We start from the raw sequence: 24,138 nt of genomic DNA on the forward strand, positions 1-24,138 counted from the left end.
GTCTGAAGTGAATGCTCCCAAAATCTGTGTGTATTTACAGTATAGTGAGCACACAAATTGGCAGCAATGTGGAGTTTTTGGAACCCATAAAGACTTCAAGGCATTGCTTTGATTTTTTGTTGTTGCTGTTTTTGCTGGCGGCCTTCTCCTCATGTCCCTTGAAGTGTTTTATAATGTTCTGCTCTCCAGAGCTGATCAACCACAGGCTTCCCTGTTGTAGCACTTGGCTTTGAGTTCCTTGTAGCTCCAGTGGCTTGTTTGTGTTTTTTCTAGGCTGTCTGAGCTTTTCAGAGTTGCTTCTTAGCTTCTTTCTCCTCCCAGAAACAGGCAGTTTTGTAGTGCATTTGGAGTGGATTAGTGGAAAAAAAAATCATTGATTGCTGTGTTAATACTAGGAAAGATTTAGCAGAAAGTAGGAGTACCAGTCACTGGAAAAGTCGAGGCAGCAGAGAGGGCAGGAGGCCATCCTCTGTCTACAGAGGAGCTACAGGACTCCACAGGCTTCCACATAAATACTTAGGTCTTCTAGTCAGATCTTAGAGTGCACTGAGTGTTTCCTCTGTCACATACCATGAGGCAGAAATCCAGATGAGCTGTTTGTTCTTTTCTTTGTCTCTGGTTCTCTTTCCATATCCCATTTATTAATGCCAGTTTGGGCAGTGTGTCTGGCGGGCTTGTTTGGTGAACCTGACTGCGACTCAGGCAGGATGAAACCTTCTCCCTTGGCAAGAGTCTGAATGCAATTTCAGAAAAAATTACTTCATCAGAGTCAGTTCATCAGAGGCATTTCCTGTGGCAGGCCTTGTGGTTATTGCGCTCAGTGGCAAAGAAAATTGCAATTAATACTGAAATTCATCCAGCACAGAGGATGGTATTCACCTAAAAGTCTTAGTCTTCTCCATCCAGGATTTTATCATCTGACTGCATTCGGTAGCAATCTCACCTTCCCTTTGTGGTGAGGTCTGTTACATATGCTTGCCTCATGATGCTGGCTTCCAGGACAGCTGGGTTCTTTGGTCCAAGAGAGGCTTCTTGCACAACTGAATTTGGAGTGGAAGTCCTGCCCAGAATGTTCACTGCTACTGCCAGTTTTGAAGGCCAGATCTTTCTGATCTCAGCTATCAAGGTCTCAATTAATGTTCTTTGTACTTGGATGTCTTCGTAAGTACCCTTCTCAAAACAATGGTTTTAAATCTTATCTTTGCCTTATGAATTTTAAAGGTCCCTTGCCCTAGCTGGATCAGATCTCCTCCATGTTGGCCACAGAATATCCATCTCTTCTGGCAGTTGAAGCCCACATTGGGCAGCTTTGTTCTCAGGTTATAAACTTGAACCTCTTGATCTGCCTCTTTCACCATGACTGTGGTGTTTATTTCTGTCTCAGCAATGCTGTGCATTCTTGCTGGAGAAACTTTTGATCCACCGGCCTTCCAGTTGACTTTTCCAAGAGCTAGTTTATGTGTTTGGGGTGTGTATACTATGCAGTATTTCATGTTGGTAGCTTGGGTTTCTCCTTCCATGTGCGTGTTCCTTTGAAGTGCTAATGTTCTTATTCATCTTCCTAACATCAGTCTAGCAGCAGACCTGTGGCACTCTGATCTTCTCGGATTGTGTAACGGAAAGAATGCTGCTCCTTCTGGCAGCTGCAAGCTCCCTTCAGCAGCAGCCTCTGCCTGGCTGACAGCATTGCTGCCAGGGAAGAGAACAGCTTCCCGAGAATAATGTGCATCATCTGCAATGCTCTGTTCTAGGATTTTTTGCATATGTATGTCTGAGAAACAGGAAGTATTGAGGTGTTATTTGAGGAGGGTTCTGCCTGAAATATTTTCTTTGTTCTAGAGAACAAGTTACTAAAGCATGCAGTAAAACAAAGCAGAAATGTGTCTCTGCTGTATCACAGCTGGATTCACCAGGGACTGTTGTTCTGAAGTGGATATTTTAGTCGTGGAATGTGAGATGCAGCAGCCCCAGTGCCACTCCACAGCCAGGCTGTCACAAACCACGCTCACCGCCGCAGTGTCCGAGTAGCCGTTCGCTGTCTCTGGGTGAAACTGGAGTTACTCAGCTGTACTTTCAGACTAAATGGGGCTTGATGAGGTCTTCTGATCTCTGAAATAGAAAGTGTTCATTTAAACTTCTGCAACTGTAACCAAGTAGATGGATCAATCTGTGTTACATCTTTTTAAAATCTGAGGAGATTTGAAAAAGTAAGTATCATTTAGAATGATACTTATTAAATGAGAAGGGTAATAAGCAGGATATCGACTTCCTTTCCTTCTTGCCTCAGTGACTTTCTATTCCCTCAGAAGAAAGCTGTCCTGTGATTATGACCTTGGATGGGGCTCTTGAGACTTGCTTGCTTAGTTCTTATTGCTGCTGCTGCCATCCTGTGAGACCTTGAGTAAGTTATCTCTTTAGGTCTCAGTTTTTCATCTGTATAAAAAAGAAAAGCCCCCAAAACCAGAAAGAAAAACAGGAAACCCACAAAAATAAAAACAACCCACAAACTCAAAGTATTTTTAGTTACATTGCATCTATATAATTGCACTACGGGACACCATTTTCAGTTGGATTTTTAGGTATTGGTGCAGTAAAGATGACTGTATGTTGTAAATACATCTTGGACAGTGTGATTTGAACATTATGGTTCAATAGATTAATAGCATCTATTTCCCCAGTCAGAATGGCAGGTTTTTTGGCTGGAAATCAAAGCAGCAAGGAAGATAAATGCTGGGTGTTGGAGTGTAGTAACTGGCTGTTGGCTCAATCCTATTGTAGTAATTCTCTGCACATACGTGAGTGGAGCTTTTTGAGTTAGTTGTTTTGAACATCCTTTCATTCTTTTGGTCAACCTGGCAGGCTCCTAAGAGTTCTCAAAATCTGTTCTGATTCACAGATGTTATTGCAGGAACCCTATGCAGTGAAGAACTGCAGAGTTGTTCTAGAAACGTTGTCAGATGCATTAGAACAACTTCAAACATTAGAGCAGCTGACACCTGGATACAGTTTTCAGGTGATGGCTTGCCCAGTGCTTTTGATCATTACATTCATAGGTGTTGGAGAATACTGAAGGCTTTGACTTTGGCTCATGTGTTTTCATGGACAGAATCTAAAACCTTCTCATCTTTATGCCGAGACAGTCCTTGGACAGTGAATCATTCTACTGGCCTGCTTTTATTTTTTCATGTGAAAATGCTGCAGATTTAAATACTTCAGGTTACAAAAAACTCTGGGACAGTGTTAGGTCCTGCCATGACTGGCTGCAGAATTGCCAGGTGAGGTGTAGCTGGCTGCCTTCTGTGCTGCAGCCTCAGGGAGTGCTGGGATTGGGGTGGTACCTGACAATTCCACACAAAGAAAGCTAGACCAAAGGCTCTGTGCATGAGCCAATAGTCTGTTTGAATTGGAGAAAAAAACCTTATTGGGTGGAGGTTTGGAAAGAAGGGACTCCATGTTGGCTGACCCCTAGGAACGGATAGGGATGTAGGGAAAGGAGCCCTGGGGAGGGTGTTGCATTCTGTGTACTGCAGGGCTGCTGTGTAGCCCCCTTAAGTTTCTTTCAATTAAGATTTTGAACTGAAACATTCAAACTGGTGTTCTGCCAGCTGTAGGAAATGGTTGTGAACGTGGATCCTGAAACTGTGAACTATGGTTATTTGACGACCTGTGAGTAAATAGGGTAGAGGTTTATATTGGGGCACAGTCTATCTATATGTTTGTTTGTTGAGTGAGTCTGTCTAGCTCTTGGTCTGTATTTCTCACTCTTTCTCTCTTTGTGCCTCACACAGGCCCTGCCATGAATTTTCTCTGACCCCTTGGGGCCATTCCCACATAAGGCTTTGATGTGTGTGCCCAGAGCTTGATTGACAAGGAAGTTTCAGTGGCAGCAGCAGGGAAACGGAGAGAAAAGGGCAGGGCTTTGAACTAAAGGGCTTTGAGTTCTGAGTTTCTGTGCTTACTTATCTCCTTCAGAATGTTAATTATTTACCAAGATAATTGGTCGGGAGGCAAAAAAAAGAGAGGGGAGGTTATTAAAAAATTCCAACACTAACACACTACAAAAACCTCATTTTCCAACTTGCAGCTGGCATGAAAAGGATGTTGTGTGTAAAAGGGCTTGAGTGTATGTGTGTTGGGGGGGGCCTTTTTTTAAGGCACCCATTTCCTAAATAGACGAATGCTGCAGGAACATCAAAGCTCTTTTGAGAGTTTTTTCTGGGATTTCTAAACCATGTCTGGTACTTTGTAATTAAAAAAGTTTATGGAGAGCTGTCTTTGTGACTGGAACAGGCAACCTTAGGCCCTGTTGACTGAGGAATGAAATGTTAAAAGACCTAATAAATAATTATTTTGCTAAAATGTCAGTTCAAGGATGTGAATTTGCCTGGATGCTTTAGCAGGAGCTGAGTCTTGGAGCAGAGTGATAAATGTCTCCTGTTTCAGCCTTGCGTGATGTTGACTGTGCTGCATGACACAGCCTTCTGTGGCCTCTGGATTAATGTCAAAGAAATGCATAACACCATATGCTCCTCTGAAGCTTGGAGGCAGGAAGAGAGGTGAAGCTATTTCATTTTGCCTTCAGTTAATACAGTTTTATTAGTCTCCATATTAGGCAGCAGTCCACAGCCTCCTCTGTGAAGATCAGGGTTCTTTTGAGCTCTGGTAATTGCTGTGCTGGATTGGGTCCAAGGACCATCATTCCAGTATCCAGCTTGGGCTGATGGTGGCAACAGAGGCTCAAGAAAACTCCAGAGCAGTCAGTCTGCCCTACACAGCTCCCAAGTACGTATGAGTGATACCAAGTGGGGCATTGCCTTGCTTTTATCTGGTTATTTATTTATTTATTGGATCCGTGTCACAAGTTTAGTGTTACCATTTTGCCAGGGAAGATGTAGACTGTTAATTAACATGGCTGTATGGTTTCTGGCTACAGTGGTACTTCCCTCTTTTACACCATGATGATTTGGTTTTTTACCTGTCTCTTAGTACAAGGCTTCCTAAAAACTTAACAGAATTGTTTCAGCTAGTTATTCTTTATGTAGTATTATAGTGGCATATAATGCATGTAATAAATATGATGGTTATTTTTTCAGAATTCTTTCTGGAACAGTTGGTTATGCCATATCATATTAATCTTCTGCATATCATACCCTTTTAAAAATCTAAGCCTGAGCTTGCAGTAGTGTCAGTTTTTAGAATGAAATTTAGTCAGTTTGTCTCTCTTGCTCTGTGTTTCCCTTGGTAACAGTTGGATTCACCACTGGGTGTGGTGTTGTAGTGCTTTGTAATGTATCACTGAGTTTTGTTGAAGAGATGGTGTGACACTGGGGCCACTGTAGGTGACAGAGCAACCTCCATAGGTAGGTCCCTCTTTGATACCTACAGGTGCATTTGTGATTCCTCAGTTGAACAGGGGGTGTGTGAGTCCAGTTTCACAGTTTCTCTGGTGCCCAGAAAAGGACCAAAAGATGCTGAAGTGACCTGCATCTGGGGAGAGGTAGAGAGAGAGTCAAGGTTGTTCAGCCTGGAAAAAAAGAAGCTCTGTGGGGGTCTTGTCAATGTGTGTAGTAAAAGAGATGGAAACAGCTAGGAATATGGTCCAGAGTTCTTAGCAGTGCCCTGTAAAAGGACAAGAGGAAATGGACACCAATTACAGGGACTTCCATTGAAATAAAAGGAAAAAAAAAAATAACCACCAAACCCACTGGATAGAAAAAAATGTTTTGTTATGGCAATTATTCTGATAAGTAAGAACTAGGAGTTCAGGTTGAATTTATAAAAGAAAATACTTAATCCTGGAAAGGTGGTGAAACTAGATAAGTTTCAACTATAGACAGGGTGTAAATGTAATAACATTATTTAGAATAGAGTTTGGAAAGGCATAGCTGAATTTTTCTTCTCTCGGTATCAGCCACTCAGAATATTCTTCATCATATTAATGTTATCTGCTCAGCAGTAGAGAATCTGGGTGCAATACAATGGCCTGAGATATGAGGACAGAGGAGAAGGAATGGCAGGGCATTCCTGCGGTGAGCACTTGCTGTAGAGGTCTCATCACCTGTTTAGTGCATCAGATCATAACATTTTCCTTCATGTCTTACACTGAGTGGTCTGTGCTCTGCACAAGTTTTAAGTTTTCCTGAATTACAGATGGTTAGTGACCTTAACTTGAACTCCATGAATTTGTCTGTAGCTGTCTAACCTGCCTCTGATGTTCACAGTGAGCTGTGAAAGCATCTACAGACAGTGATACCTTCTTTTCCCCTTTTGCTTCAGGCTAACCTTTTCCCAACTGCTGTGATTCATTTTGGATGCAAGGAGCGCAGGGGTGAGTGAATTTCCTTTCTCATGCAGCTGACTGTGTAGTTCCTGCAGTAGAGTCAGTATTGCATCCTTTCTGTCAGAGTTCTTCTGTCAAAAGAAACTGCAGTCCTTGGGAATGAATGTCCCCATTCTGACTGGCAAAAGCTCTTCAGAGCTGGTTTGATCAGTTACCTTGAGCACAGATGTAGACATTGTACCTCTGCTATGGGATTTGATAGGCTGGGGAGTGGGCATCATCTGCCCTGGGATCAAGAATGATGGAAGAATCACTCCATAGGAAAAAAAATCCCATTCGAAATGTTAACCAGACAAATGTCTATGAAATGCTTCTGCAGAGCTCCTGTGGTAGTGGACTGGCTGGAGATGGTAGAGCAGATCTGAATCTTTGGCATCTCTAGTTTATGCTTAGAATCCCTGTAGGGCCCAAAGGATGCCGTGGCTTCGCAGAAAAGTTCCTGAGATGAGCACTGAAAGAAAATGTCAAGGTCTTGAGGTTTGAATGATGAAATAGAACACCTCTGAGTCGTGAAAGAAACAGGCATGGTTTAGTAATGTTCTGTGTCATTCGGAGGAAGGTGATGTAGATTTACTCTAGTATACAGCAGGTATTTTTTTACAGCAGGTATTTATACAGCTGAGAGCTATGTGATACTGTGGTGATTGATGTATCTATGTTAACAAATGATTGATTTGATTTCATTTCTAAACAGCTTGTTACCTGAAATCAGACCTGCTGTGCTCTGCAGTTTCTCCTTCTGCAGCTGATTTATTGGTAGCCAGGTATGTTGGGGTTGAGTAGAGTTGCAAATACCTTAGTATTTCAGGAGTGGGAAGGATGAAATGAGCCCATCTTACTACAAAGAAAAGTGCTTTGAAGATGCTAGGACTTCCTCCTGTCCAGAAGCAGTCGTTGTGTCATGCTTGACTTCATAGCTTTGTGAGTCCTTTGCAAAGTAGGATTTCAGTGACTTAAGTAAATACTAGTGCTTCTACAATGGAAAAAGAAGAGCTTTTTCAATCTGACTTTAAAGGTGGTGGTGGTACAGGGGGCTATTATGAAAAATTAAGCTTAATTCTATTTGCTTATTTCCTTTCTCTGATGTTTGTCCAGATCATTAGTTCCTTCTGCTTCATCAACTTTAGCATCAGTGGTTCCATCCCTATCTGCGCCAGAAGTGGGAAGTGACAAAGAGACCATTGAGCAGCCAGAAGCAGCCAGCACTCAGGGAGCTCCACAAGTGCTTAGAAAAGCCCCTGGGAAAATACCCAAATGGCTGAAGCTTCCAGGTATCAATGAATCATAGGAGAGCTCTGCTCCTTCTGAACTGCCCCAAAAGGCAGCCTCCTCTCTGCCAAACATGCTGGATATTGATGGTATTGGTGCAGATGTCAGCTTATGCTTGCAGGACATTTGGTTCACTGCTTGTCGGTCACAAATTTGTTGGTGACTTGAACCTCAGCCTTCATTGGAGAAGTATATGAATGCAGATTCTGAACACTGGGAAGTCTGATACCTAATCCACATGCTTGTAGCATTTTTAGCTGTATTCTGCTCTTGGTATGCTGAGCTCTACACTCTGCCAGTGTAGTTCAAATACTAATGGGCAGGGTATTGTACATACCAAGGGCCCATGTAATCTGTTAAATCTTGGGCATAACTTTGCTTCTCCTGCTGTAGTCTTAGTACTTTTACTTCTCTTAAATTTTTTAGTTGGTCTTCTTTTTAATCTTCACTGCAAACCAGTAGGGGTTTTCCATAATTAAGATTGCAACCAAGTGTCCATTATAATTTTTTCTTGCTTTATTGAGAAATGAGTAAGTGATAATTCCATGTTAAGTGTTTTAATGGTGCTCTGTTTATTTTGTAGGTGGGAAGAGATGAAGCATCCTGGGCTGCTGGATCACTGAGTTGTCAGCTGTGCCTTCTTCTCCACGAACTTACTAAGAATGTGTAAAAGGTGTTGGTGGCCATGGAGAGATCTAATCTGTATGAACATTAGTTATAAAAAGAGAATGGCTATTTCAGATACCAGTTGCAGCTGGTGGAGGAGTGGAGGGCCTGCTTGTGGTCTTTGTGACTACAGAAGCAAGCTTAGATGTTAAATTTAAGGTTTCTTGCATGCAAACAACAAGAATAGAGAATTAAGGGGGACACGATTCCTATATACTTTCTGCAAAGGACTTTGTTTTTATCCATACTTTTAAATTCAAATCCTCTCAGTTCCACCTTCAGAGATCACTTGAATCTAGCCTCAATTCTAGTGGCAAGATAAAATCTGGTTCAGTTTTACCTATAATAGTTAAGTGGTGCCTAGAACAAAACTTCTTGCTGCTTCTTAGTGATTAGGGTTAGTGCTGCTGATAATTCTGGACATAGATGGCTGGAAAATAAATGAAGAGCAAGCACTTAAGTTACTTAAACCAGTTCAGATCAGTGAACAGTCCTGTGAAGCACCCAAGCTGCTGCACTTGTATTGTGTTCAGTTGCCAGAATCTTGTTAACAAGGAACACAGGTGTCTGTTCATGGAATGCCTGTTGAGCTTGTTTCTGCCCTAAGCTCTAGTTTTGTTTTCACTGTGTATAATTACCATCTGTAATTAGTTACAGCCAGGGAAAAAACATCCAGTTGAAGGGTCTCTTCAAATGACAGTTGGTTGGTGGCCTGAGTATTCCCAGAGCAGGGTAGCTGTGCTCTGCACTGCAGTGGGTGTACAGGGAAAAGGCCCAGTCCAGATCTTTGTCTCCTGCAGACGTGGGAGGACGAATGTTGGTTAGAATTGTCCTTACACTGGAGATGAACTCTGTTGTGTCATGGCAGTCGTGGTGCTGGGTTTTATTTGAAGTCTTCTCCATGGATCAGTGATTTGTGGAGAGCTGGGGTTCCATGGTACAGTAATACCATGTTTTCCATTTTCCTTGTTTCCTCTCTGCGCTACGTGTGCATCTGCACAATTTGTAGGTGTAATAAAGCAGAGTGGCCACGGGGGCCCTTTTGGTCAGTGCCTTTAATATCTTCTTGCCCTGGCACTTGGTGTGTCTGTCAGTTCACAGGAACCTGCTCTCCTGTCAATTGGCCTGTCATGCCTCATTCCCTTCCTCCCGTTTTTTTTCAACAAAGCAAAATGGAGCTTTGTACCATCTGAATGAACTTCAAAGTGGCTAGAAAGGGCACCCTGGGTTCCTGGCACTTGTCATTGTCTCCCTGCCTGGCCAACATTTCCCTTCAGGTCTAATTACTTCCAAATGCTCACAAATGCTTTGAAGAAACTTGGAGGGAGGGGGAGGCATGAAAGAAAGGTGGAAGAGGAAGAAGGAGACTCAAAGCAGAAGGAGTGCAGAATGCTTTAGCAAAAAAATTGATTGATTTCTTACTTGATACCCAGACGTGAACAGGGAACGTGAGAGCACTGTGTACAGCTCCTGCACTCAACCCTCCCTGAGGAAAGCAAGCCCTTCTGCCACTTGATAGGCTATAAAAGACATACCACAGCAAACAAAAACCCCCAGTCAAATAATGTTTAAAGTTTATTACTCTGTAGTGGATTAAGTGTGGGCTGAGCCCACGCTGCATATGACTGTTAGTATCTTGGTTCAGATGCTGTGTCAGGCTTACTCATGTCACACAAATCAGAAGTAGAGCTGCCTTGCTGAATTTGTACAGGATATCCTGTGGGGAAACCAGGAGCTGTTGCTAGTGATAGGTGGTGAAATACTTGTGCTGGTGTTCTTGGTTTCCAGGATTGGAACATGCAGAAGCAGTGTGGTTGGGAGGAAGTTGCAGTGTGCCTTCCGATGTGCTAGTCCTTATTTTTTGAAGAGCACAGGTGACATCAAATATTATGATCTGCTTAACTGATTTTCTTAGCTGCTCTAATTATGTCAGGTTTTGTAAAGGGTTAGGTCCATAACTATCCCCTGCAAATACCTGACATGGAAAAACAAGTTTAGGTACACAAACAGTAATATCAATATTCCTGGGGCAGTTTCATGTGTTAAGTGTAAGGGCTTTGCATCGCTGTGTTCCCTCAGGCAGTTCTGCCCATGCTTGTCCTTTGTGTAACTCAGCTGTCATCAAACCCAGTTTAACCACAATAATGAAAAATTGCTACCTTCAATAGCTAGACAAGAGGTCTTATTCCCCTTCCCTATACAAAAAGTTACTTTGAGCTGCTGCTGCTGTTCAATTGCTGCTTTACTGTGGATGTCCACGTCAGCAGTTCTCTGTGTATCAGGGAAAGGATCTTGAGACTTTTTAGGGCAGCATCTTTGGCACTGCTGTTTCAGTAGGTGTCAGGGTGAAGGCAGAGACAGGGACCTGAAATCTGGAAAAGGCAAGGAAGTAGGAGTGAATTCTTTAAGGGGGACAGTACACCCCCACATTTAAAATGGTGAGCTCTTCACTAAAGGAGGGATTGCTACAAGGATTCCTGCCCTGCTGAAGAGCAGTACCTGCAGATACCCGATGAATTGGTTTTGTTTCAGTATCACTTTGCTATAGTAGCTGAACTCAAACTCATCCCTGTGGTTTTAGGGCATTCAAAGGTAGTATCACTTGCCTTTTTTTTTTTTTTTTTTGCTATTGGCTTTTTTTTTTTTACCAATAGTTGTGGGGCTGACAACTGAACTAGGTCAGTTCCTTCACTGCATGTGTTGTACAGCTGAACAGTTGTTTTGGCTGAGAGGCCGCAGTGCTGAGGGCTGGGCACTGCTTAGGCTGGTACTGTCACAGAACGTGTATGGAACGGCAGTTTTTGTGAGGTTTCGTGGTGGTTGTCCTGAGGGATGACCCTGCTAGCGCCTAGCTCACAGTGACCCACTGTTCCTGAGCCAAGGACTGCTGCTCTGGCTGCTGCTGCTGCTGCTGCAGCGGGGCAGCGCCGGAGCCCTCCGTGCAGCCAGCCCTGCGCTTCAGCCACGCCACTCGGGCTCCTGGCTCCTGCCCACATGTGTGAGGTTTCTTATTTCACAGTGCCCCCCCGTGCTGCCAGAGGGGCCAGCCTGTCCCGTGATGTGGGATTCTCACACATGCTGTTTGTTATTTTGTCCTTTTTTCCTTTCATCCTACAAAGATTTAGGGAAGAGGGTGGGTGAGGGGGAAGCTCTGCAAGTCTTTGAAGCAACTTGACTTCTGATGATGAATTGGAGCAAAGAGCCTACACAAGGAAGGGAGACTTGTTTTTAAATTACTGATGTTTCTTTGTGAAAACAAATTTATAGCAGAGGGGGAGCAGCCTCTGAGGAGAATATTGAATGGTTAAAAGGTTTCAAGCATTCTTTGATGTCACAGCCCGAGACATACTGGAAGGTAGTGAGGGACAGACACTGTTTATTTATAAAATAAAGATCAGTTACCTGCTTTTGGCAAGAGCCTGTGAGTAAGCTCCTGTTAATGACCTATTCATTAGGAAGGCTTGGAGCTGCACCTGGAGTTGCTGTTACAGCTGCCTGCTTGAGGCAATGAGAGCCCGAAGGCTGGATGGTATTCCCATTAAGTCTTTCCATGCATCTCTGTGAAGCAGCACCTCTTTCTCACATTAGCTGAGAAAGCAACAGCTTCCTACCATGTTGTGAAATACAGGCCTCTGCTACCAGAAGTAAGGCAGCAAGATGGAAACCAGTTATGTACTCAGCTGAACAAATTAAGCCTGTGGTACCCTCTTTTCAAAAATGGTATCTGACAGCATCGTTGCTTTGGGCTGTGTTGTGCTTGGTAAAGGAGAGAGGAAACAGAAGCAAAATGGCAGAGGAAGAAAAAGCTGAGACTGTTTGTCCCAGAGTGTCTCTGAGGCTGAGACACGTGTCAGGCCAGGACTGTCTGCTGACAGGTGACATGTGCTTCAGGAGGCCTCTAGAAATCCAGAAGCTGCAATGAAAGAGGAGCAAGTGAGTCAGGACAGAGGCTGGGTTCTCAAAACAACTCCCGAAAGGACGAGGATTAGAGTGTTCAGCCCGTAGCCTCGTTCTGCTCCCATGCAATTCAGGCGCACAGTTACATACCAACTGTGGCAATACTTTCTCCAGCTGTTCAATATCCACCTTGTTCAGGTCCTCTGCCTGGGCCTGCCGAGCTGCCCGTGCCGCTGCTTCTGCAGGGCGACGAAAGAAAGGGAAGGGCAGTGAGGGGGTCCGGGAGCTGTCACACGTGGGGCGTCCCGTCCGGGACCCAGGGCCGCTGTGCTGGGAGGAGGGAGGCGGCCCGGGGCCCCGGGAGGCTCCGGTCAGGGCTGGACGGGAGCAGCCGCAGGGCGGCCGGGAGCCCCCCAGGGCCGGGGCGGCCCTGCGCGCTCACCTCGCACGAAGACCTTCAGCAGCTCGGCCATCAGCAGCTGCGCGTCCGCGTTAACTGCAAGGACAAGGCGGTTACGGGAGGCGGGGGCCCGGCCCGCCCAGCCGCCGCCGCCGCCCCGGTACCTCGGATCCTCCCGTCCCGGAAATGGAGGCGGAGAAGCCGATCCACGGTGTCCTGCGGAGAGAGGAACAGGTGAGCGGGGCCGGGGCCTCGCCCGCCGCTCGGGGCCGCGCCCGGGGCCGCCGCACCTTCCTGAAGCCGCCGGCGCGGCCGCCCCTCTCCTCCATGGCCCGCGCGCGGCCGGGCCCGCCTCCCGGGGACGCGCCGGGCGGGAGCGCGCGCGGGCAGGGAGCGGTTCCGGGGGAGCGGTTCCGGGGGAGCGCGCGCGGCCATGGAGCAGCTCGGGCGCGAGTACGCGCGGCTGTGCGCGGCGGCGGGCGCGGCCCCGCAGGAGGCCGTGCTGCGGCGGCTGCGGGGGCCCGGCGGGGGCCGCCTGGACCTGGCGGCGCAGAGCCTCTCGCTGCCCACGTGCAGCGCGCTGGGCCGGCTGCTGCCCGGGGCTGCGCCCTTGGCCGCGCTGGCGCTCGGCGACTGCGGCCTGAGCGAGGAAGGTGCGGCGGGACCGCTCTCCCTGTGGCGCGGGGCGGGAGGCCGGCCGAGGTGCCCGGTCCGTGGCCGTGCGGCGGGCACGCATCCTCGGTTCTCCCTCCGGCGGCGACGGCAGCTCTGCCTCTGTTGGCCGCCGACGGACGGGACGGTCCGGCCGGCTAAAGTGGCCCGCAGTGAGGGGGCTCCGTGGGCGGCCCGTCCGAGCCCGCAGAGCCTCTCTAGACGTGGGGATTTTTCAGGGTTGAGTCGGGTAGATGTACAAGCTGACAGGTAGTTCTCTGCCCCGACACCTTTTTGAGAATATATAAACACTCTCCTGCCCTGAAAGCTCAGGCTCAAGCTTTCCAGGCACTTTATCAAATAATTTGTTTATGGCAGCCACATCTCCTGAGCTGGCTGTTTAACAGAGTGATGCCCTGGGATGATAGCTGGTTTAGGCAGAGAGTTTCGCAGATGAAATAAACACTTGGGGTTTTTTTTTCTTTTCTGCTCAGGTGTAAGACTTTTGTTGAATGGTCTTTGCACCAACACCACAGTCAAATCTTTGGATCTGAAGGTGAGTCTTAAAAGAATTAACAGTATTCTATGGTGGAGAAGGAAAAAGCACAGGCTTAATGAGAAAGAGAACTGGACAGTCCTGGTGCAGGATTGTTCAACAAGATGCATACTTCTGTAAGTTTTTTGTTTTCAAGTGACTCATTCCTTGACTCGTTAACACCATGTCACAATTTTCTGAAGTTACTTTGCAGGTCATCTTTATCCACTTTTATTCAGTTACTCTATTTTTATAGGAAGCTATTGCTATGTACCTTTTGTCAGTTGCTGCTTGGGCAGATGAGGCATATGTAGGCTTTTTTGGGATTTCTGTATTGATCAGTGAGTTACGAGCTGTTCTACTTGTGTTTATTTCTTTTGACTAGCGTGTGCTTTGAACTAAGCATCTGCCTTCAGATGTGATTGTCTCTCTACTGAGAGTGACTTTCTGTCTGTATTCCTTTGGCATACAGCTATTTCCACAGTCGCAAACTGCATCATAACTTTCTTACTCATTTGTGCTAGTATTAACAGAGTCCTTCTTAATGAAGTGTGTTAAAATAGTTATGTTTATCTGGAATTGCTGTTTTCTGCCCCGTCGTGGTCCATGCTGATCCTGTGCTATTCTGTGATTTTTGCAAGCTCTCAGTCATGGTGCCCTCATAAGACCAGTGGTGTGTATGGATCCACTGTTCCTCCAGGGTTTTTCATTTTGTGGAAGCCTGATCGATACGTGAAACAAATGTTGATTGGACCATTTTTGTCCAGCTGAAATTTGCGTTATAGCTGGGATGTGTCTGGTGGTGTTTGTGGTCTAGGTGGACTGGGAGAGGCTTAGCTGATCACCTGAGCTTCTGTTTCAGGGAAATAACCTGCGAACCACGGGAGCTGAGGCTTTGGGAAAACTTCTTAGGCAGAACAAATCCATCAGGAGGTAAAAAAATGTATCTACCTCTCTTTGTGCTATTCCTGCCAGATGGAGCCCAAGATTTGAAAAGGGCTGAGGGTGTTTTTTATTGGGGTGAGAGGAATGCCAAGTGGTGCAATTTATTGTGAGGGGTGGGATGGGCAAAGGCACGAAAACTGGAGGTGCTCTTTTGGAGGATGCTGGGCCCTGGCAGCATCCTGCTCTCTGAAGCCGAGTCTGCTCCCAGAGCTGGGTGTGTGACCGGGTGTGCCGTGATCCGCGTGTCGTTCAAGTTCACACAGCTGTCCATTGACTCCACAAACACCAATCCTGCCTGATTTCCCTAGCCTGACCTTAGAATGGAACAGCCTCGGCATGTGGGAGGAGGGCTTCTCCTTTTTCTGCCAAGGACTGAGAGCAAACAACTTTCTTCAACATCTGGATCTGCGCAATAACCAGATTAACCATCAAGGGGCTGGAGAGCTGGCCATGGCACTGACACAAAATACCAGTCTTCAGGAGCTGGGTAAGAGTTCTTTGCCCATGTATATATATATGCATGCAAACACACATGTGCCTTCAGGTTTCTTGCCTCAGTTTCTTCCAACTGGTTGGTGTCATTCCCAGTTCCTGTCAGTCTGGAGTGCTTTGATGGCTTTGTGCAGGGAGTGGTCACAGCCCCATGGCCTTTGGAGAGTGGGAGCTGAAACTGGAATCTCTGGAACCAAACCTACAGATGAAAAACTGAGTACTTGGGGCAGAACAGTCTTCAGTGGAGGAAGAAGTGTTTTCATTCCTATTTGTGGAGTGCCTCATGACAGATTCTTGATACTTAATTCACACTCACTTTGTCCTTATATGGAATTTTGCTGGAATTTCAGGAGAATGTGGCTGTTGTCGCTGATTCTTTCTCATCCACAGATTCTGTCTGTGGAAGGAAGGCTCGTGAGAGCCAAATGTGAGACGCAGACTTGTAACTGTCATGGCTTCCTGCAGTTTAATAAAGATTTATCCTTGCCTTTCCTGCTTTGTCACTTTCTCTCCCTCTCATTCATCTTGAAAGGGGCCACAGTATTCACCTGTGTTTTTGCTAGGACCATCTGGGATCTCAGCAGATGTGACTGCCATGGTGAAAGTTTGGTTTCTGTGTAGATTTGCGATGGAATAACATTGGGCTTCTGGGTGGCCGAGCATTGCTGAACTGCTTGCATAGCAACAAGACCCTGAAGAGGCTGGAGCTGGCAGGGAACAATGTTCCTGGTGACATCCTGAAAGCTGTGGGTAAGTGTGATGTGTGTACAGTAATGAATCACTTAACTCCTTTCCCAGTCCAGCACTTGGGGGATATAGGGCACTTGCTGCTCCAGAAGAGAGCTAACCCTCTTTCCCTCCCTTTCTCAATAGCATTTCCACAGTGCCCTGTGTCACCTTCTCTTGTCCTTTATGTGAGCTAATCAAGTTGGAAGTGTCACTTTGACTGGCAAAAGCAAAAAAAAAAAAAAAATTGGATTGAGTTATTAGAGATCGATGTGCCATGTGAATATGGGAGAACCTGAGACTTTGAGACTTGCTCATAGTTTGCCTCTGATGAGCCAAGTTTTGATGTGGCTTATGCAGCACATCCTGTGTCACTGTCCTGCCCACAGCAGAGTTGAGAGTTTTCCTGAGGCTAAGGAGTTGATTACCCCACACACACTGCTCTCTTTGATCGCTTCCCACCTTGTGATGTGTGGTGAACTTTCTCTACATGGGCCAGCCTGAGAAGGGCAACTGTCCTGGTGCTTCTGATATCCAGTGGTCATCCTGAGTGCTGTGTCTTCCAGCAGTGCTTGCTATTCTGTTGCTTTAGAAGCTTATGCTGTTCTCCTGCTCTCTCTGCATCAGAACAAGCCTTGGATCACAACCAAGACCGTGAGGCTATCCTGAGCAAGGCCCAGAATCAAGTGAACATCCTCAGCAAGGAGGTTTTGAGTCTGATGGATGAGAAGAACAAGCAGGTCAGCAGATGTTGGTGGTTCAAATGGGGTACCTGGAATCCTTTGCTTTCCCTTGAGGTCCCCCAGAACACTCAGTGGCAGTATTATTGTGCACCTGAAGTTGCGCGTGCATTTTTATGGGCAGGCACACAGCATGATGTAGTACATTGAGGCTCAGTCCTCTGAGCTGGGTTATTCGAGTGACAGTGTGAGTATGGACATCCCTGCCGAACATATTTACTCTGGGTTCTGGAGGAGTTTTGGTTATTTGTGCTTTCGTTCCTTCTTTTGCTATTTGATATTTTCCAAGTGGTGTAAACTTAGAGATCTGTTTTTCCATTTGACACCTTGGGATGCAGAGTCCCTGTAGCTGATGACCCTATTCAGATGTGCTAATAAACTAATCAGACTTCCATTTTGCTTCTGGTAGAGTGGCTTGACATGTCTTCAGCTGTTGCTGGGAAGAGAAAGATGAGAAATGTAAGGGTTTGTAGCTGATGCTGTTAATTTTCTCACTGAATTTTGCCTTGCTCACAGTTCATGGATTTTGTGGATACTGTAGACAAGCAGAAAGAAGAAAGAGCCAGGAGTGAGAAGTAAGTTAGATTCTAAATGTTTTCTGCTCTTTGATGGCAGAATTGAGCACTCTCCATTTCCTGGCAGAAATTACCCACCTTTTTTTTTCCTTTTTTTTTCCTCCCAAATGCAGAATGTCTGCAGCACGAGTCAGCCAGCTGCAGGAAGCATTGGATGAGCAGTACTCCATTATGAATTCACTGAAAACCAAGTATGGAGCAGGAAAACCTTTGTCTTCCCACTGTTTGTGCTGTATAAGCAGTGCCAAGCAGAGCTTCTAAGAAAGGGGATAATCTTGTAGGGTAGCTGGATTACTATTTTGGTTAGTTCTGCAGTAATATCCAGAAATTACAGTCAGATCAAGCCTTTGAGTTTGCCACACTAGATACTTAGCTTGCTTTTAAGTAAAATTACTACATTGGTGTAAAAGCAAGTGAATTCCAGAAGGTGGGAAGAAAGAAAAAGGACTGTGCAGATAGGATGGGGACATGTTCCTTGCATGGTTTACAGCCTGGCAGGAATCTCTGCCTGTTTCCCCTGGCAGCTGACTGTGTTGTCTGGGAACCACTGCAGGTATGGAGGAGCCTGGCTTGGGAACGGTGAGGAAGGGGTGCTCAAAAGAAGTGTTAGATTATGCAGAGCCATATGCACATGGCCGTGGTTTGACTTCAAACACTGCTGAGCCTGCTTAGTTTAATTCTGCCAGGTAAAGGCAGTGTTTCATGCCATGCAGTGATGTGGACATGTCCCTCTTGGACAGAACAAGTAAATTGCTTCTGCTACTTACATTTAAAATCCTGTCTCTAATTGTAAACAACTTTGCAGTGATACAAAATAGCCAGCTTTGTTCTGTGGGAGCAGGCAAATCCTGGAGGGGTCTGGGCAGGGAAATTGGCTCATGGAGGACAGTGCAGGGCTAATGCAGTGGGCACTAGCACACTGGGCCCTCAGAAGTCCCAGGTCACTGCAGTGCTGCTGTGTACAGAGGTCCGTGGTGTCCTTTTCCCAGAAGCAAAAAATGCCTCATTTGGGTAGCCTGATTTCACCTACTGCAAGATGGACGTTAGCACCTTGTACCAGGTGCCATAGAGAGCTTGCTGCAGTGTCTGCCTTGGAAAAGGCTCCATAAAGTGATTTTCTTTATAGGCTGCAGATGACTGAAGCTGCCCTGACTCTGTCTGAGCAGAAGGTGCACATGTTGGGAGAGCTGCTGAGTGCCATGAAACAGGAACAAAACTCTGTGGCTGAGTCCCACTTCAGGGAGCTCCAGCAACAAAAGCAGGTGAGCTGGATAAGTCCTAGTTACGTTTGGGAGCAGGGCTATAGGTCATAACTGGTTGAAGATTTGGGGGATGCTGGATGCAATAGGCAAGCATGATTTTTACCATTACTGCTTAGCTAAAGCCACCATGACAAAAATTCTTGTGTAAATTAGATAGATAGTTGCCAGGTGTGATGAGGAGCCCTGTTATTTATGGTGTCGGTTGGACTTAGCTGGGTGTGATGTTGGTTGGCACAGACTGGTAGTGCAAGAACTAGGGGGAGTACAGGTTTTTAATTTTGGTTCTGTTTGCAGGAAGGTGCTGATCGGGAAAGCAAGCTTTTGCATGACTTGTCTGCTGCCAGTGAGAAAAACCTGCTGCTGAGAAATCAGGTAGGAAACCAAGTCCAAGTTTGAGAAGTGGCAATTGAGCATGTATAACATTTGCTCCGTAGATGTTGTGGTCTCTGCTTTGATCCTTGGTTGGGTGTCACTTCATTGTCCTGTACAGCCAACTTTTTGTGCTAATAGGAAAAGAAAAACCTTTGTGGTGGTAACTTCCTTATGTAGGTGGATGAGTTGGAGAGGAAGTGCAAAGTTCAGCAGGATCAGCTGTTCCAGGTGAAACAAGACCTGACCAACACAACAGCAGAGCTGAAGCTGCGGGCTGTGGAGGCTGAAGGTGAGTGGGGGAGTAGAAACAGCTTGGGGACACCTGTGGTTGGGATCATTGTTCCTTCACAGGCAGCCGAGGAGAAAGAGTTGCCAGAGTGTGAAAAAGTATGAATACAGCTGGGTGGCAGGCATGCCAGAGTTGTGATATGCCTGCTTTTAATCTGCAGAACGTCTGGAAATGGAGAAAAGAAGATTTAAACAAAGCCTTGAAGACATGGAATCCCTTCGGGTAAAAGAGGTAAGGGTGGGGTTTCTGCAGCATCCTGGCTGGTCTTTCTTTGGTCCTGACATACATGACCGGTGGAGGTCGTTGTTTGCTGTAATGTGCTCTTAAAAAAGTTTAGAACTTAGTGGGCTCAGATTTATTGTGAGAATAATGGGTCATTTCTTCAAGCAAAGCCTGACTGAAGAGATCACAAAACTTTCTACCAGCTAGTAAGATTTTCTAGCTTTCAAGAGTATGGGCCAGAGTGGTATGTGATGCTACAAGAGAGGCTGGGAGGCTGGCCTTTGTGTTGGTCTGTGCACAGAGGTAATTACAAATGAGGAATTTTTTCCAGCTTCTGAAATAAATACATTTGAATGTTTTAATTGCTTATACACAAGCAGTTCTTTAACAGGGCTCAGCATAGTTCCTCAGCTAGTTCCTTCTCTGTTATGTTTCAAAGGGGGTTGTGTCTGAGTGTGGACAGGCCAACAGACTGCAACCAATTATCTTTGCAGTGTTACTGAGGTTTGAAATCTCTCCAAAATAAAATTATACTAATAGATTTCTCTGAAGATATTGAAATCTTCTAAGAAAAGTCACATTACAGCTAAAAAAATTAATCTGTTGTGTTTTGTATCACTTGACAATGAGAGCTTGGACTCCCTCCTTGTGGCCTGGGAGGGATCTCTGTCTAAAAATTCCTGGTTTCTAGAGGGCAGATTCCATCTGTAGTACTGTTTCCTGGTGGAGTTCTGGGGGAGGTAAGAATTTTGGTTTGCTGGTAGGTGGGTCAGCGAGAGGATGCTTCACTATCACAATGAGTAGTCTTGCTGCTTGCTTTGCCTGGAGGTGGAATGGTTTTTTGTCACTTGCTGGTTTCTGCTGCTTTGCAGGTGGATCGTGTGGCACAGCAGATGGAGGCCAGTGAACGTTCCATGCACGACAGGATCCAGAGGCTGGAGGCCATCAGGATATCTCTGGACAAGGTGAGAAAAAGTGCTCTGGGCACATTTGAACACTCAGGAAAGCTTTGTGGAGTCTCTGACTGTAGACCTTTGTAAAGATTGTCATGTGCTGTAAGGGGGAACAGAAAACAGCAGTATACCAGCTAAAATTACTTTTACTTTGGACTAAGAAAGAAGGTTCCGAGGAGAAACCTGTAAATTCAGATTGGACAAAAATGAGGATTCCATTGAACATGGTTAGAGTCTTACTAAGATTTGACTTTACAGGATTCTCATGTTGTTACAAGTAGTGTAGCATGTTCATCCATATCTATTTCCCCAGCTACATCCAGCAGTGCTCTTTCCTATTCCCTTTTTTGGAAAGGTTTAACCAATACCTGCCCTCATATAACTGAAATTCACATTGAACTTAGATAGCAGTCTTGAACTGAGGAAGGGTTTGTATCTTTGTTTGCTTTTGCTGCCCCTGAGTGAGGAGAGCTGTGTCATTTTATAGCCTGCGACTGGAAGCTGCTTGTGTTTCCTGGTCAGGGTGGCAGCAATGCAGCTTCTCTGTCTGGAATGATTTTCCATGTTCCTGTGGCAGGAGCTGAGCCAAGTCAAAGCAGCTGCACTAGCTGAGCGAGGACGGGCAGAGGAGGAGTTGATAAAAGTGCGGAGTCAGGCGCGCCTGGAGGAGGTAAGGACAGACCTGGCTGTGGGAATGAAGTGGTTTGGCTACCCAGGCTAAGTCTTAGTCCTGGGGAGCTGCTAACTCACTCCTCTCTGGGTTTTACTGACCCACAAATGGTGTGATTGCTGAGGAGGGAGCCCTGAAAAGTCTAATTTGAGCTGCCTTCAGTACTAACAGAACTGATGTCAATTTTGTCATGGCAGATTTAGTTTAAGTTGCCAACATCTGAAGCCAACACCCAGATGTTGATCCTTCTTTTAAATGACAACTTTAATGGGGTGCTCCTGTTCCTCTAACACTGAGAAATTTCTTCAGGCGGCTACTGCTGCTAGGTAAATAAAGTCACTGTTGTATTGAACTCTGTGAAAATGTCAATTAAGTTAATATCCTATATTATAGGATATTCATATTAATGAGTATTCACTATATTAACTATTAATATTCACTATATTAATAGCGAAACAGAACAAGGGATGAGGAAAATACACAAAAACTATTAGAATATTTACTTACTTGTAGCATCACAAAAGAAAATGCTTCATTGAATTACAGACATAGAAATCTGACATATGGGATCCAGCAGTTGCTGGGTTGCATGCAGTGGTCCTGCAGAGCCATTTGAGGGATGGAGGAAGTGAAGGTGGAGCATTGGCTGTAAACACTGGTTGTGACATCAGTGCATCTGCCAAGGACCTGTCTCTGTTTCTCAGCTGAGTGTTTTGTCCTCTGCCAGCCACCCTGGCAAGAGGAAGCAGCTTGGAGTCACTCCTGAGTGCAAGGAGCAGGACTGTGTCCTCTGCTTGTCAGTGCCAGTTGACTCAATAAAGGGTTCAGTGTATTAGGAACAGAGAGGGGAGAATCTCTTCACAGGAATGAAGTGGGACTGTTTAATTTTCATTTTCCTTTGTGTCTTACAGCAGCAACGCCTAGAACACCTAGAAGAGAAGCTGCGGCTGATGACTGAGTCAAGGGATGAAGCTCAGAACTGCTGCCTTAAGCAGAAGGAAATGGTTGCTGAGGCCCAAGCTAAAGCCAAACAGTTGAGCCTGTATGCTGATGGACTCAAGAGGAGGCTGGAGGAACTTCAGCAGGTAGTTTGGAGTGGAGTAGAGATAGTCACCGCAGGGCCAGAACAAGTTGCTGAAGTTGTTTGGTTGTTCATGGATTTGTCTTTGTGTGTCAGTACATGGACAGGAAGGAAGAGGAGAAAATGACAGAGCTAAATAAGGTGAAAGTGGAATTACAAGAACAGATTGGGCACCTGGAGGCTGAACGCACAGCCCAGGATGGGCTGAGAGAGAAGATTGCAGCTTTGGAAAGACAGCTGAAAGGTGAGGGGTCCTTTCCTGCTTCTCAAATGGTAACTCTGAGTTACCCTGCATTGGGCCTGGAACTCAGCTGTGCTCACAGGTAGTGACAGCAAGTGCTTCCTGCCTGTGAGTACACCTATGAGTTGTACTCTCCACCCATGTGTGTTTACAGAGATTTCTGTCCTCATTTTGTAGAGACCAGGACTCAGATGACCACCCAAAGCTGCATAGCAGGCAAAATTTGGATTTCCTGCGTAGTGAAATGTGCCTGCTGCCTGTGCAAAACCTCTCATCTTGTCTCATGCAGCTCCTCTTGTGTGCTAGCTGGCTGTAGCACTTCATTGCCTTTGGCCTGCTCCTGTGTTTTCCAGGGATACCTTGGTTTTCTTTACTAATGCTGCTTTTTCACAGCCCTATCCAGTAATCACCGTGAAGCACTGCTGGACAAGGAGGGTGAGATCTCTTTGCTGCTGGAGAAGCTGAGAATGAAGGAGGCTGAGATCTCCAGGATGAGGGAAGAGGAGGCCCAGCGAGCAAGTTTCTTGCAGAATGCCATCATGGCATATGTGCAGGGATCTCCCTTGGGAACCCACAGTTCTAGGAAGTGAGACTGTGACTTAAAGGGTCCAAATACCTGCTTGCAGTCAGGGAAAGGGTGAGAATTCAGGTACAACTCCTTCTTCCTAAATGGACAGTTCTGACAAGAGCGGGGTGATACAAAGGCTTGCAAGTAGTCAAATGCTCTTGCTGTTCAGAAATCTTCCTCCTGACAGCATGAAGGAGAGGAAGGAACAACCATCTGGGCCTGTGGCTCTGAGTCCATGATGTTGAGCCCCCTCCCCTGCACTGCCACAGCCTATTGGTGCAGGATGTTACTGGGAGGTTTCTGTGTTCCCTGGCAAGGTCCTGCTGCAATATTTGTTTGGATGCCAGGCTGTTCACAGAGAAACGTGAGAAAAAGTGACAGGAATGTTTACAGGAGTGTTCACAGTTCGCTGTGGGCTGGAGCAATTTTCCTTGCTAATGGGATCCTGAAACTGCTGGAAACACCAGATATTACCCACTTGTGCTTTTTCACCCAGTGTTTACAGACAGAAGCAGAGTCTGATGGGGCCCTCTCTGCTTGTTTACCCTCTGTGGCTCTGGCCATATTGGTGGGCTGTAGAAACACATTTGGCATAGACAGAACGAGGTGCAGTGCTGTCCATGTGCACTGCATGGGTGCAGTGCTGTCCATGTCCCCGTGGGACAGCTGGGCTTTGGCAGTGGTTCTACTTCTGCAACAGTGAGTGGCAGGGAAAGGTGAGTGGGCGATTGTGCTTCTTCACTGTGAACTGCAGCCCTTAGCTGAAGATTTTGTGGCCAGTATTGTACTATGGCTAATGGCAGAACTGTTCTCCTGGCTTCTCAGGCTCCTGGAACTGAGTGCTGTGGCCTTAACCTGGAGAGGAGCAATGCTTCTGGTGTGACACTGGGGAATTGCTTCTCAGAGCACAAGGGAAGAAGGTGGTTCCTCTATAGACAGTGCAAGTCCTTGCATGACCTGGAGAAAGTGAAGGGTTGCTAGAGCCTGAACTGGAGAAAGCAGGAGCTGTTGTCAGGCCAGCAGTATTGAGCCTTGAAGGAGTCCTTCCTGTGAGTCTGGGATGGGAACATACCTTAGAGTACATATTTTTAAGAGACACCTGGAAAACGAAAGTTTGTGTGGACTGGTTGCTTTGTGTTCATTTTTTATACTGGGTTTTGCTCTGCTTAATAAAGAACTTTTGCATTTTGCCATTAGCACTGGACAGTGGCACACTGGATGTTTGACTGATGTGGAGGGTGGGC

General features: G+C 46.0%; 3 protein-coding genes across 5 annotated transcripts in view; 2 read left to right on the forward strand and 1 right to left on the reverse strand.

Moving 5' to 3' along the window:
- ASPSCR1 (ASPSCR1 tether for SLC2A4, UBX domain containing) overlaps positions 1-9,496 on the forward strand; it is a 32,919-nt gene extending 23,423 nt beyond the window's left edge. Inside the window, exons 13-16 of the mRNA XM_059485517.1 lie at positions 6,277-6,328; positions 7,035-7,104; positions 7,436-7,611; positions 8,193-9,496. Coding sequence (XP_059341500.1) covers positions 6,277-6,328; positions 7,035-7,104; positions 7,436-7,611; positions 8,193-8,206 — 312 coding nt within the window. The 3' untranslated portion in view covers positions 8,207-9,496. The remainder of the gene's footprint in view (positions 1-6,276; positions 6,329-7,034; positions 7,105-7,435; positions 7,612-8,192) is intronic.
- A 2,138-nt stretch (positions 9,497-11,634) lies between these two features.
- Positions 11,635-12,939, reverse strand: CENPX (centromere protein X). Of its 2 annotated transcripts, none has more exons than XM_059485518.1 (5): positions 12,863-12,939; positions 12,737-12,788; positions 12,615-12,668; positions 12,323-12,411; positions 11,635-12,188 (listed from the first exon to the last, which is right to left on the reverse strand). In XM_059485518.1, the coding sequence occupies exons 1-5, from the start codon at positions 12,899-12,901 to the stop codon at positions 12,174-12,176; spliced, it is 249 nt and encodes an 82-aa protein (XP_059341501.1). In that variant the 5' UTR covers positions 12,902-12,939; the 3' UTR covers positions 11,635-12,173. The 2 variants fall into 2 exon arrangements, with proteins under 2 accessions (XP_059341501.1, XP_059341503.1); XM_059485520.1 differs by having other exon boundaries at positions 12,323-12,408; positions 12,863-12,929.
- Positions 12,940-12,990: 51 nt separating this feature from the next.
- LRRC45 (leucine rich repeat containing 45) lies at positions 12,991-24,093 on the forward strand. Of its 2 annotated transcripts, XR_009419712.1 has the most exons (18): positions 12,991-13,225; positions 13,718-13,779; positions 14,621-14,691; positions 15,012-15,190; positions 15,817-15,945; positions 16,549-16,661; positions 17,178-17,236; positions 17,350-17,427; positions 18,363-18,498; positions 18,793-18,870; positions 19,048-19,159; positions 19,320-19,390; positions 20,254-20,346; positions 20,912-21,004; positions 21,916-22,089; positions 22,182-22,329; positions 22,720-22,975; positions 23,720-24,093. XR_009419712.1 is itself a non-coding variant. In XM_059485516.1 (17 exons), the coding sequence occupies exons 1-17, from the start codon at positions 13,006-13,008 to the stop codon at positions 22,914-22,916; spliced, it is 2,013 nt and encodes a 670-aa protein (XP_059341499.1). In that variant the 5' UTR covers positions 12,991-13,005; the 3' UTR covers positions 22,917-24,093. The 2 variants fall into 2 exon arrangements, 1 of the variants encoding a protein (XP_059341499.1); XM_059485516.1 differs by having other exon boundaries at positions 22,720-24,093.
- Positions 24,094-24,138: the final 45 nt, after the last annotated feature.

The sequence above is a fragment of the Ammospiza nelsoni genome, chromosome 19 (assembly GCF_027579445.1).
Source record: "Ammospiza nelsoni isolate bAmmNel1 chromosome 19, bAmmNel1.pri, whole genome shotgun sequence".
Lineage (NCBI taxonomy): Eukaryota > Metazoa > Chordata > Aves > Passeriformes > Passerellidae > Ammospiza > Ammospiza nelsoni.